This window comes from Condylostylus longicornis, unplaced genomic scaffold (genome assembly GCF_029603195.1).
Source record: "Condylostylus longicornis isolate FDR11 unplaced genomic scaffold, ASM2960319v2 ptg000040l, whole genome shotgun sequence".
Taxonomy (NCBI): Eukaryota; Metazoa; Arthropoda; class Insecta; order Diptera; family Dolichopodidae; genus Condylostylus; species Condylostylus longicornis.
This window is the reverse complement of record NW_026578009.1, coordinates 16119837-16134207: the sequence shown is the minus strand read 5'-3', so window position 1 is coordinate 16134207 and position 14371 is coordinate 16119837. Positions and strand designations below refer to the sequence as shown.

The following is a 14371-nucleotide window of genomic DNA, read 5'->3' as shown; positions in this document are numbered from 1 at the left end:
ATTCTCATGTATAAAATAATTTAAAACTTTTATGAATTTCCTTGTTCTTTAAGGGTTGTTCAAAAATAAAATGGTATTCAATCAAATCATAACCACATCTACATGAAATTTTGTAATTTCTTACCACTTTTGATGTTTCAAAATTTTTGTTATACATTTTTTTTTTGTTTCATTTAAATCATACATTGTGCATCATAATTACGTAAAATCAAAGATTTGCGTCAGGTCAGTGATAAAATAACAAAAATAATATTGACGGGCAATCGAATATAAATTTCAAATACAATTTTATATGTAAAAAATAATTGTAAAAATAATTGAGGTTGATTTTTTTATTTTTTTGTAAATTTTAAAAGTGTTAATATTTTTGTTTTTTTTTTTTTTTGAGTAATTTATTGCTTTGTTTTATAGAAATTATAAAAATATCCTGTCATCACACACTAAATTTTCGCATATTGAGGAAAAATTTATTTATTTTTTTTTTAAGAAGTCATTTCTTCTTATTCTTCGTCTTCTGTATTTAGAAAGCAAATGCAAATGAAAAAAAAAATAAAATAAAATAAAAACAAAAATAATAAATTAAAATTATATTTTTAGTAATAAATAAATTAAAAATTTAAATGTGAAATAAAAAAAATATGGAGCAGAGTAGAAATAAATTTACGCTATAAAAAAAACCAAGAAGTTTTCAGCAAAATAGAAAACAAATATAAAAATCTAAAATTGAAAAGAGAAAAATGTGTATGGGGGGGGTGTATGGGCAGATTTGAAAAAATGTTCTCTTGCTTGAAACATAATTTTGAAATAGCTTTACAAATAATTGTAGTTATTCACTGTGAGGATGTAGTATTTGTGGTATTCAAATGTAATTTTTTTAAAATTTTGATATTTCAAATATTTTTCATATATAGCAGCTTAGTTCATGAACAAAAGACTTTTGAAACTTAAATATTAAAAAAGAATAATTTTTAAGCACAATTTGTTAAATTTTCATATTTTTAAACATATATATATGTATGTATATTTCATTCCATTTTCTTGAATTTTTATTATTTAAACATGTCAGGCGCCATAGTTTTGTTGGCAGAAAGTAGGCTAGTATTTTGTTTAAATAGATTGCACAGCATCATTATTTATTGTAAAAAATTACATTATTAATTATTAATTAAATAATAAGAGATTAACTCAAATACCAAGCTACTATATAATGATTCAAATGAATTTTGCATTTCTCTGCATAATTTTTACTTAGTTTTAAACCAATATTCTTTGTTCCAATTTACGCATATGAATCGTATACATTGTAAAGTTGTTAAAACAATTTATATATAAGAAAAAAAGTTATCATCTAACGTCTATTAAAGACAAACACTTACAAATAAAAATTTTATTTTTTAATTTTATACTTACCAAATGGTCTGATTGGATGTGTTCTCCATAAGTAGCCCCGTTTGACTGGGGATAAAAATGAATCTCTAACCAATGGTGGTAAGCTAGTTCCACGAATAAATGGCCTGAATGGTGCCAAATCTTCTAAATCCCACCAGAATGGATCACGTGTGATACGTGAAATTGGTAAAAATGGGCTTGGATTGAAAATGCTTGCATATTTGTTTCTGGGATGGAAAATTGGGAGTCCTAAAAAATTTCAATTTTTTTTTTTTTTTTATTGAAAAAAAGAAATGTTACATTAGTTTGGTAAAACTCAAAGTAAATATAATTTAAAATGAACATATAATTTTAACCATTTTCATATGGCAAATGAATACAAATACATGAAACTTTCGTAATGTTAAGTCTCGTCTTTAAGTGACTTGAATCAATAATATCAATGCAAGTAAATAAACAAGATTAAAATTAAGACGCTACACAACCAAAATTTTTAAGCTCAAACAATTATAACATCTAATAAATAAAAAGAATAAAGATAAATGAAAAGTTTTTAAGTCATCAAATTAAATTGAATCGATTTTATAACTTCAAAAATTGAGAATCATTATTTTCATTATAAGAGCCAACATCCAGATGTTTGGTCTCTCGTACTAAATTTTGAAAAGGAATTTTAATTAAAGAGTACAATACACTTACGCATTTTAGATATTAAACTATTCTAAAATAGCTAAACCAAAATTAAGCAGTAGTTTTTGCTAAGTTTTTTAATTACTTCGAATTAAAATTTGAACTTCTTTGAAACTTAATTTTCTACTTGGAATTAAAATTTAAACAAATTTATTTATTATATTAACAAATTTATTCTTAAGGTAAATGGATTCTTCAGATCATAGTTTATATTCTGCGCTACCCTCTTTGTTCAGTTAGTAAATTTGTATTGAACACGATTATATAAGTTCCCACAAATCGGTAAATCAAAAAAAGCATGTCAAGTTTTCTATAAAAAGCAATAAGGGGAAGTTTGGAAGAATCTTTTGAAAAAAAAAACAAAATATTTGAAATGATAAAAAGTTAAAAGTATAAAAAAAACAACATAAAGCACAAAATCTTACAACTGGAAAGTTTTTGTTATTTAGAATAAGGAAGGTGAGTCACAAAAACTCACTAAAATATCATTCTAATAAAGAACTCATAAATTTCTTTAGAAACTTAGATAGAAGAAAAGCTTTTCTATTTTGACTGAACTTTCTATCGTTGCGAACAAGCCAAAAACTTCCGGATAAGAAGACTATTAAAATTTTTGTAACAAAACAGTGAAGCGTCAATCTATTTCCCATAGATTTTTCTGCTTTTGTTTAAAAAATTTTTACATTTTTTTTTTAAGTTCAGCCTGCTTTACAATTACCAAAAAATTTATAATAAAGCCAAAAACACTTATAAAAACTCTCTACACATTTTATAGATCGTTTACTCTTGAAATTATTTTTTTGTAATTTACCCTCAGCATCATATGCAACTTCAGTTTCCCTTGGTCCCCATTCTCCAGCTTTAACGGGTGTAGGGGAACCTTCACGTTCACAATGTCTCAATGGTTTATCATCAAACTTACTGTATATGTCTCTCCATGGATCATAAGATGATTCCCTGAATGGTGAAAGAGCACGTGGTACAGATGAGGCACGTGGTACAGATGATGCACGCAATGGTGATAAGGCACGTAATGGTGATAAAGCACGTGGTACCGATGATTCACGAATTGGTGATAAACCTCTTCTTGATGGTAATGGTGTCGAGTCACGATATGGCAACATAGGTTGCAACGGTTCGAATGCTGGTGTTTTTGATCTAGCGCCTCTTGGTGGTGGTGGAAGGCTCAATGAACGTGGTGCTGTATAGATGGGAATATATTTCGGGCAATTCTCTATAATAATAAATAAAAGAAATAAAAAATTAATAAAATAAAAAAATTGTGTATTTTACGAGCAAAAATTAATTACAACACAACGACATTATAATTAATTTTTTTTTAACATTTATTTTACGTTCAAATATCATTTTATACAATTACTTTTAAACCAACATTTAGATAACATTATATACCTAAAATGAAACAATACATAAATCTAATACATGGAATGCAAAACCTATATTACTTTGCAGCCCTGTTTAAAAATTGTAGTAGTATAAAGTTTCCTAAAAAACTCCAATAATTTATTATCTATTCGACCATTGCTTAGAAGACGTACAAATAAGAATTTAGTTTTGAATATTTTAAATCAAATTGTGGGTGTCATGACTTACATGAAATTTCTTCCATGAAATTTTTATTAACGCTTTTGTAATGAAAATTCACCTGCTTTGCATCGAGTGTCTTAATTTTTTTTTAGTTTGTTTTCGGTTTTTGTGCAGAACGATAAAAATAATATTAAGTTTTGTCTTTCTTACATTAAAAGCGTTTAATACTTGAATTTTGTCAAATTAAACTTTGTTAAACCTTTTAAAGTTTTATTGATTATTTTGAACATTTTTAAAAAGTAATAAAACTAATTTAATAAATAAAATTGTGAAGAGCAAGTGTATTAAAATTTCATTAAAAGTTTGAAGAATTACGAAATTGAATTAGAAATATTAAGTATTAAAGTTTTACAAATTAAATTAAAAAAATTTATTGTGCACAATTTCAACATCATATGTGTGCTATTAAATTTTTAATTTCAAAGTTAAATTAAAATTTTTTTTGTCATATCTTTCCTTTTTTTCGTTTTTTCCGTAATTGAACGCCAGTACATCTTAACTATATGTACTTATAATAAAAGAATGCTTGCAATTCATATCAGATTCCGATGTCAAAGAGTATATGACTTACAATTTAAAAAATTATTCACTCGATATGATTAAATATAAAATGATTTGATCCTTTAATTTTAAATTGTGACACAAGAATAATAATGTCCTTGATATTTACTTTATTTACTCCTCATCTTCTTTATTATTTTTGTATATATTTTCTATTTTCACATAATGCTCAACATGTTGATTCTCATCTTTGCACATATAAACTTAAAATAAAAGGATATTCTTATACAAAAGTAAAATATCAAGGATAATATTTTTCTCTAAAATGAAAATTTTTTTTGTTGAATTTCTTTCTAACAGTTTCCTTTTGCTGCCCACTTTCCTTCCGTAGCATATAAGATTTTTAGATGGGTACTACAATGTATGTAAATAATATATACAATCACATATTTGTTAAAGTTAATTTATCCTTGTAATCATAATTTAGCTTTTTCTTGATTGATTGAGAAAAATAAAAGGAAAACTTTTATTTCGAAATTGTTGCTTAAACATCAACATTTTCACTTGTAAACAAAAAAGACGATGAAAGAGGAAAACTTATTGAATTGTCGCCAACAGCTGCTGTTGTTGCTATTACAGTTTCTTTTTATTTATTTTTATTTAATTTATGTACGAAATTCTGCAATGTTAAAATGATTTTATGTTGATGTTAGTTAAAATATTTTGATATATATGTTATATACTTATGTGTGTATGTATGTATTTAATAAGAAATTGCATATAATCTTTTAATGTGTACAAATATAGAAATGATTATGAATCTTTTGTTGTTTTTATAGACCCATAAATGGTTAAACATTTAGAAATCTGTTTAACATCATCCAATTTAATAATTTCCGAGTTTTGCAAACATTAATACAAATAAAAAATTCTAATGTCTATACGTGTAGCATTTGTAGTGTTTAAAATATTTGACAAATTGAAAAAAATTTATGGTTTTATTCTAAATTTAATTTTGGCTTAATTTAAATTATTTTATTTATTTAAAAACAACAGAAAATCAACATAAGACAATAAAATTTACTGACGTCTCTGTAAATCAATGAAATCTTAGTATATGAAAACTGCAATTTACAATATCGTATAAATTGTATATTTGGTAACACGTTATAAGAAAATGTTATAGAGATACTTATGAGAATTTTAAATTTCTCTTTCTAACAAAAGCATTCTTTTGCCGTTGCATTTGTATACGTTTGCATGCTTACAAAATATCTGAATTTGAAATTATTTCAACTTTTACATTTTCTTTTTCTATTAAATTTTTGTAGATTTTGAATTGAAAATCTAAATTTAGATAGGACAAATTTTATACCAAACAAGTTAAGTAATTTTTTTGGTTTACATTTAGTTTTCATTTAGATTTTAAGTGTGAGTAGGTAAAAATAAGTTTTAGAATTATTCACTAGAAATTAAGTGAATAACTCAGTATTAAATTTTAGAAAAATTTTCAAGTTGTGCTGATATTTATGAAAGGAACTTGAATTCAATAAAAATATATAGCAGAAATAAATAATAATAATGTGTTAGTTAGCATCATTCAAGTAATAAATTTCAAAAGCAATCAAAACTTTTATAACATGGAAAAGAAAATTTAATCAATTCATATAATTAGCGATTTTCGTAATTATAATGAAACTCTAAAAATCATTTTTAAAAATAATTTTCAATTTCACCTTGGGAATATTTTTTAACTTTAAAATTCTAAAAATATGTTAATATAAATGCATTATAGATTCATGCACTTGAAAGAATGAAAGTGTCTCGTATTCTTAAATATTTTAAATCTTAATCTCAAATTGTTGACTAAAATTATATTTTACATAAAATGTTAAGAAAATCGTGATTTCTAAATTCTCGATTAAGATACTATAAATTTTTATAATTTATATATTTGTCTTTAGAGTGAATTCTTATATTCCTCAATAAGAAAATATGAGTATCTACTATAAATACAATAACCCAGAAGTATGAGTATCTAACAGTATAAAATAAACAATTAAGCAATTAAATCTATTAATTATTTAATCCTGATAAGTGATAAGAATAATAAATCTGCAGAAGAAATTATTTTATATTTGAAATTGAACTTGATATTATATTTACGAGTATGAGTAGTTATTGATTTTGAGTAGTTAAAAATAAATTTTATTTTTCAATCGCTTAAACATTTTTTTTAAATATTTTAATTTTATAACTTGTTCGTTTAATAACTTTCATGAGTATAATTTAATGGAAAATTAAAATTTAATAGAAAATTGGATATAAGGAGAAAATGAGGGTAGAAATACTTCATAATTTAAAAAAGAATTAAATTGTAATGTATTAATAAAAATGTGCTCGAAATTGAACAGAATTAGAAAAAAAGGTGAAGTTGCAAAAAACATTTATCATAGAATTCTACTACAATAAACGCGAAGTTTCTATAATGAAGAAAATTTAATTTTTTTGACCTGTACGATATTTGAACTTTAAGGCTAGGAAAAGTGATTTTTACATAAGAAAAGTACTTTTTTTTGTTGAAATAAATATTCATTCCATTTTTAATGATTGCTTCTATTATAACGCGCTTGTATAAAATAATGTCTTTCATATACACGTTTAGCATTGATTTTTTAAATAAAAGAGGGATTTCCTTTTATAATGTATTGTAAGTGAAACTCAATACAACAAACATTTAGATGCTCTCTTTCACGTATATTTTTATACTTTCTGCAAAATTTTCCTTGTTTTTGCTCATCTAAACTTTAAACTATGGCGTTGCAGTCATAATTATGAAAACCTACAATGTAGTCTTTCCATTCAAAAATTCCTTTTAAGTTGATCAGTTGAAAACGAAATTAAAAAATTTTCACAATCACACATTCTCTTTTATATGTACATATATGAACAAGACCCGTTCATAATCACTTAGTATACTTTTATATGTTTAGGAAAAAGTTGTGTATGATTTGGCTCGAAAAATTTTACAAAATGTATTATGGGTATAGGTGTAATTGCAAAAAAAGTAAAAGATGCGTGAAGTTTTCTTTGTACAAATGAGATATTAGTGCTTATTTTAATTAAATGAAAAACTCATATTTTTTTAACAAAAAAAAGAAAAAAAAAATAAAGCAATTTTTATTTAAAATAAATTAAAAAATAATATTCCACCTTTTTAACATGTAAATTATATTGTTTTATAATTGTAATATTAAATATTATAAAATATTTTGCGCTGAAATGCTTATTTTCTCTTAATAATTTTCATATTAATGTTTAAATAATGTGTTTAAATATATATTTAATGTGTTTTATATATTAAACTTAATATTAAATGTTGTATATATATTACATATGTTTTATGTTTTTATTTTCTTTTAGTGTTCAAATTGATATTTGTTTGGTTAATTAAAAAATTAGTTCAGCACATAACCTCACTTTTCAAAATTTTCTTTGTGTTGGTTTATTAATTAAAATGAACATTTTTTTTTTTGGTTTTACAATTTACAGAAAATAAAACATAAATTTAAACTTTTTTTTTTAAATTTGTGTTCTTATTTTTTTAATAATAATAAATATATATATTTTAAATAAAAGGACAGATTACGATCAAATGAAAAATAATTAAGAAAATAAAATAATTAATTTTTGTTAAAAGAGTTGTGTTATAAAAAAAAAAAAAAGTTTAAAAAAAAAATCAATTGTAAAATTTTTTTTTAAATGAATTCCGTTTTTTAAAAAACAGCTGCTTCACTCAATGGTGGAAGTGGTTGCAATGGTTCAAATGCTGGTGTTCTAGCTCTAGCACCGCGTGATGCTGGTGGTACGCTTAACGCACGTGGTATAGTAGGTATTACACTTGGTGCACGTTCTGTTACAAAATGAAAGAAAGGATATAAGAAGGATTTTAATTATTTTAAAGAAAAAAATTGAAAATTTCTTTGTTTATTTTTTTAAGTTTTTAAACTTTATGATAAAAAAGATATATAACAAATGAAAAAAATATTTTAAGAATTAAAAAGAAAATTTTAAATCAACAAAATTTAAGTTTAAAATTATAGCCAAATTCTACTTAAAACATTACATTTAAAATATGCCGTATTTTAACTTATACAATTATGCAAATAAGTCGAAATATAAAATGAAGCTGAATTATAGTTAATACGTTACCCGTAATAAGAGTAAGTTTCAACGTATACTGGCGTCAAGCAAGTTTTAGCATTGGTTTAAACCAAATGAAATAAAAAACTACAAGCAAAACTATATTTCAATTTTTCTTTTTAGTGAAAAAGCTAAATATTAAAATAAAAGTATTGAAAATACTTAATATAAAATAGTATTAAAAATTTTTATATAGTTTTTAAATAAATGAGTATACGCTATATAGGTACGTATTGGTATAATATTATTCTATACTTTTTGGGAATTTAACGAAAGTTATTCGGTAGCCATTTAAATTTTTAGGAGTCGTTAAGACTTAAAAAATCAAATTAATTTATAATTATAAAATCTATATGGGAAAAAGTTGTCTTTCCAATTTAATTCATATAAATTTAGGAAAAAGATTGAAAAAATTATTTAAAAATCGACTTCAAGTTTAAAATATTTGACTGACTACCCTTCATTAAACTTTTGTAAAATATTTATTGAATTAAAGGGACTGATTTAATTTAATGTTAGAATGTTTTTGAATTAAGCAAAAGGGCAAACGAAAGCTGCTTCGTATTGGATATTTTTTGATAAGCAATGATTTCTTTAATAATCAAATACAGGATAGTTAACCATACTCCAGCTTCAAGTTATTCGACTTTTAAAACTTTAATTTTTGTGTAATGTAAAATAATCAATTATTAATTTCGTTTTGCGAATTTTTCTCGAATTTAATCAAAAACGAATAAATTTAAAACCAACAATTATTTCATGAATATGAAACATTTATAAACAAAAAACATAAAAATATAAATTTTATGTTTGTACATATTATGACGCAAAAAAAAAGAAATATTAAAATTCACATGCATAATTTTTAATTTTCTTATGATTTTCATTTAAAATTTTTTATAAAATTCAAAATAATTTTTTATAATTTTCAATTTTTTTTCTTTTAATGGATGGAAATTGTTTTTAACTTATTGGATTCGTTATTCTCTAAAAATGGATTATTGTAAGCTAAAATATTTTTATTTGTAGAATAAAATTAAAATTAAATAAATATAAAATATTTTATTGAGGCAGAGGCGGAAGGTAAAAAGCGCTTCTAAAAACATTTTAAAATTCAACAAAAAAAGAAGTAAAAAAGAATAAGTTTAAAAAATTAAGAGTTGTCAAAAAAATTGTCAAAAGGATCTACAGAGTTTTGAAGGCTTTAGTTTTTTTTTGTAAATGATCAATCATATAGTGACTTAATTCAATTAAAAATATATGTATTCCTTTATTTTAGCAAAAAATTGGGAATTAACACTATTTTCCGTCGGCAATACAATAATTTTTATGCTAAATTGTTGTGATATTATAAAGCGTGAATTGTACCATGTTTCAATAATGTGAAACGTATAAATTCTTAACAAATTTTCAATAATTACTATAAATCTAAAATTTGCATAAATTTTTATTAGGATTTTTTTATTTCGGGTTGGGGTAAAAATTCTATGTGAAGGTGAAAGTGTAATTAAAGGTATACGATTTGATCCCGAAATATTTAAACAATTTTTCTGATAGAAGTAAGAAAGTAGGAAATTTCAAACAGCATTGTCGATTTCAAACAAATGACCAATTTCGAATTTATTGGTGCGTTAAACTTAAAAGAAAAGATTTGGCAAAAAAATTTCTAATTGTGAAATTTTTAATTTCACTTCCCCGATAAAAATGCAGCACTGAACTTTGTAATAGGCATCATATTTTACTGTTGTTGTATAGTCTTGCCAAACAGTCGCACACTGAATGATTTATTATTAAAATATGACACAACTTTAATTATCGATTTTTTAAATTTCTCCCAACAGTTTAGGATTAAACAAGAATTATTTATGATTTATGAAAAAATCAATTTTTTTTACATTAATTTATGTACATAAAGGACCATATATAATAGACCAAATTTATTTCTTCACATCACATACACTTAAGCAATCTTACCGTCTTTTAATTATTTTTTTGTTCTTTCGTAATATGCAACCAAATCCTTAAGCATAGCTTGTTTTAGTTAAAAAAAAATATACTTATTCAATACTTTAGTTTAACTTTATCTTTTGTTTATCATCATAAAAATCAGCTTAAGTCATAAAAGCAAATGCATAAACGGTTTAAAATTTATTTTAAAAATATTACAATAATTTGTAATGCTAGATGCTATCATAATATTTTATCAGATGTTCTGTCTTTCGTAACATCTTCCTCAATGCTGTGACACATTTTGTTTGTATAAGTATAGATGCAGAAAAAAATAATAAAAATGAAAGAAAAAATATTTGCAAAATTTATTTTAGTAAAGTTATGTAAAAGCAAATAAGCAAAAACTTAAAAAAAAATATTAAAAAATTATTAATTTAAAATATTATATAAATTTTATGAATGTGAATATATGATATGAATTTGATGATGTAATGAGATTTATTAATAAATTTAGTTTAAAACAATTACAAGATATTTTTTATAAGAATACATTGATTGCAGGAAATTAGAAAACACAGACCGACACAGACAAGCGATCACTACCATTTTAATTGTCTATTTTATATAATATTAAATTAAATAATGTTGCTAATGTAAAATTAAAACTTACTTATCAAATTTCCTATAATGAGCTCTTTATATTTGAATTATTATTACGCGTTTCGAAAATAATTCTAAAAGTCTATTTATTTAGTTTTGAAAAATCTAATACAGATTTATTCTATATTTCGTTTGTTCCTTCCAACTTATTTTGACGCTCCGTGTAGATTTCAAATTAAATGAATCCTTTCATTCAAATTTTAAGTATATTAAAGCTCGAGGAGGTATTTCCTTCCTTTCGCCAGCACGAACGTTTTGATATTACATTTAGAATCGTTATTGTAAAGCATTTATTTGAATAATAAAAACAATTAATTATACAGACTTTTAAGAGTTGCAAAAAAAACACTTTAGAGTTTCAATATACGAGCGTGTCATATTCACTTATTTAGAAGAACTCCAATACCTCTAATGCATGTTAGCGTTTTTAGTTTGTAATTAACAGAATATTATTTATAGTTTAGAAACTATTGGACTTGGTAATAGGAAATAATCAGAAATAGATCAAATATATAGTTAAACAAAATGTTTTGGTTGTATTCACCTACAGTTTAATCGGTCGATCAGAATAACATTTTCGTTTCGATGATGAAATACTGTCGGCGAATAATTAAACATACGAACAATTCGAGTCAATTGCTTGTAACTCAATTTTTTGGCATTTAATAAAATGAAAATGTAGTGAAAATAATCATTATACGTTATTTATGTTATTATTTTATGAGCGCATTCAACTTAAACAATAAAATGCATGCGGTAGGAATTGGGTGTACCTATAACCATAAATACATGCATATCAATATGCGTGCCCTCAAATGTACTCAGTTTGGTAATTTTAATATTTTAAATTTTTTATATCTATTCTCTGATGATCAAAAACAAAAACCATTTATAAGAAACCAATTATAGATGGCAATGGGTTTAGGTTACGAGTATGAAGAAATTGATTTATGAATTTGAGATTTTTTTTTAAATAAAAACAAATTATTTTGTTTTAATAAATTTTTTAATCGAATTTTGCTATTTTTACACTTTTTATCATATATATATATAAATATATACTTCCATATATACATTTATATATATACATGTATATAAATTTTTCTTTTCCTTTTTGGTAACGAATGATATTTATCGTTAATTTTTACAATACACATGCCAGAAATGAATAAAGGATTTACATACATAAAATACAAATTGAATATTTGTTAATTATTTTTAATGTTTTTGTTTTATATATTTATAAAAATTAATGATACCTGATTGTGAAATTTATAAAAAACATGATTTTTTAATTCTTAACATATGGTATCAAATCGTAAAACTTGCATTTCCCGAATATTTGATCAAATGTTTGATACAAATTTATAACATAGTTTTAATACATGAAAAATGATAAAACTAAGAAAATTTCATGGAACTGACTCCAAAAATTATTTTTCGTTAAATTCTATAAAATAAGTTAGTGATATCAACATAAAATTTCTCATGTAACGTTATAAATAATTATAGCATGTACCCTACCCAATAAATCATGAATTGTTAGTTGAAGAATTCATATTATTATTAAAAGTTAGTTATAAAATTTACAAATAAAATTGTGAATTTCAGAACTCTTTTATGAATTTTATGTAGGATAGAATGTATAAAAAGTAAATGTTTACAATACACGTATATATTTTTAATGATAAATTGAAAAAAAAAAATATACATGTATATGTATGTACAAAATGTATAATTGAAATGAAATCAAATAATGAGAATAATGCAAGCTCATAGAATGGAAAATTTAGAGAATGAAAATAAATTTTATAAATATTTATAATATTTAAATATATAGTAAATTAAAAATTTAAAAATAAATAATTAAATAAAGTAAATAGTTAAAATGTTAAAGCTTATATTTAACGAATTTTTAAATTGTGTTTGTTATATTATGTATTTGTTGTTTCCAAGTCAAATCAATATAATTATGTATTTAATATGTATATAATATGTAACAATTAAAAAAAAAAACAAATAATTCAAAGTTTTCAAATTGAAATGTTGAAATATTAAAATATTTTTTTTTTATATGAATTATGAATTATTAAAATATACTTAATAAGGTTTAAAAAAATTTAAACTCAGTTAACCAACAATGTTTATAAACAATATGTTTCATAAATGTTTGAATATTTTAAATGAATGTATGCATATTTTGTTGAGATGTTGAATAAAACAGTTTTGAGCAACATATTGCTACAATTTCAAAATATAATCGAAACAAAATGTCTTTTATTGATCGATCCCGATGTTGAATTTTATTTTGTTCTCTCACATAAAACACATCCAAAATTATTTAAAATTCGTCGAAGATGCATAAATGGAACTACATACATATTTACAATTATAAGCAATATATCGCAACAATAAATTCACTTCTCTTCTCAATAAAGAGTTCAATGCAAGATTATAGCATTCGGTTTATATTTTGATTTACATCAAGCCTTAATTCTAGCATGATCTTGAATGTAATCAAATGTTCTATTTGAATTTTTTGAATATGTTCTTAAATATTTTTAATTTTTAAATGTTAAAAAAAAAAAAATTCAAAAAAAAATGGTTTAAAAAAATTCTTTGCTTATCTCAAAGAGACTCAATACATTTGAGATCTGAATATTGTCGTTGTTGTTGTTTTCGTTTTGTTTTGAGGAAAAAATTTTATAATGTTAAATATGTTGTGTGACCGCTAAATAATTTTCAAAATTTTTTTATTTTCATATATTTTTAATTTTTACATAATGTTTTATGGTATTCTCATAATAATATTTTTGTATATTTTTTATTTTTCAGAATAATGTTAATATTTCTTGTTGGTTTAAAATTTGTTTTCGATATTGTATTTATTTGTTTATTTAGATATTTATTTTATGTTTCATTATTATTTGTTTTTTGTTTCTAAATTTTATTATAATTTTATTTTCGTTGTTCATAGTATTGAAATTAAAAATTAGTGTTCTTGAAACTTAATATTTATTTGCGTTCCTTACCGGAGAGGAGAGGTTTATCTTCTGGTTCATATTCAAGTGGAACTAATGGGCTTGGTTTGTCTCTCAAGTAAAGACCATAACGAGATGGATATCTGTTCAAAAAAAAATAAAACAAAATTAAGAAAATTATTAATAATGAAAAGTTTAATTATAACAATTTGTAATTTCAAAAAAAATAAATAAATTTAAAACATAAAACTCCAAATATAAGGTGTTTTTAATATAATTAAAAACAAATATAACCTAAATAGTAATTTGAAATTTAGATTGCTATTTCATAAATGCAATTTGTATCTGCAAAATTTTATTGTAAAATCCAAATTAGAACTTTTTTTTAA

The 14371-nt window shown here is 22.8% G+C and overlaps 2 protein-coding genes across 7 annotated transcripts in view; one reads left to right on the top strand and one right to left on the bottom strand.

Annotated features, from left to right (window-relative positions):
* LOC129609587 (soluble guanylate cyclase 88E) overlaps window positions 1–14371 on the top strand; it is a 133313-nt gene that overhangs the window by 51847 nt on the left and 67095 nt on the right. The gene's annotated exons all lie outside the window — the stretch shown is intronic.
* LOC129609588 (uncharacterized) overlaps window positions 1–14371 on the bottom strand; it is a 47110-nt gene that overhangs the window by 4412 nt on the left and 28327 nt on the right. For 2 of the 6 annotated variants that reach the window (XM_055521595.1, XM_055521593.1), the window contains exons 5-8: window positions 14034–14125; window positions 2891–3313; window positions 1411–1638; window positions 125–514 (exon numbers count right to left, since the gene is read on the bottom strand). In XM_055521595.1, the coding sequence (XP_055377570.1) occupies window positions 501–514; window positions 1411–1638; window positions 2891–3313; window positions 14034–14125 (757 nt within the window). In that variant the 3' untranslated portion in view covers window positions 125–500. Of the gene's footprint in view, window positions 1–124; window positions 515–1410; window positions 1639–2890; window positions 3314–7453; window positions 8102–10109; window positions 10631–14033; window positions 14126–14371 lie in introns of those variants that run through there. The other 4 variants (XM_055521597.1, XM_055521596.1, XM_055521598.1 and 1 more) reach the window with 4 other exon arrangements.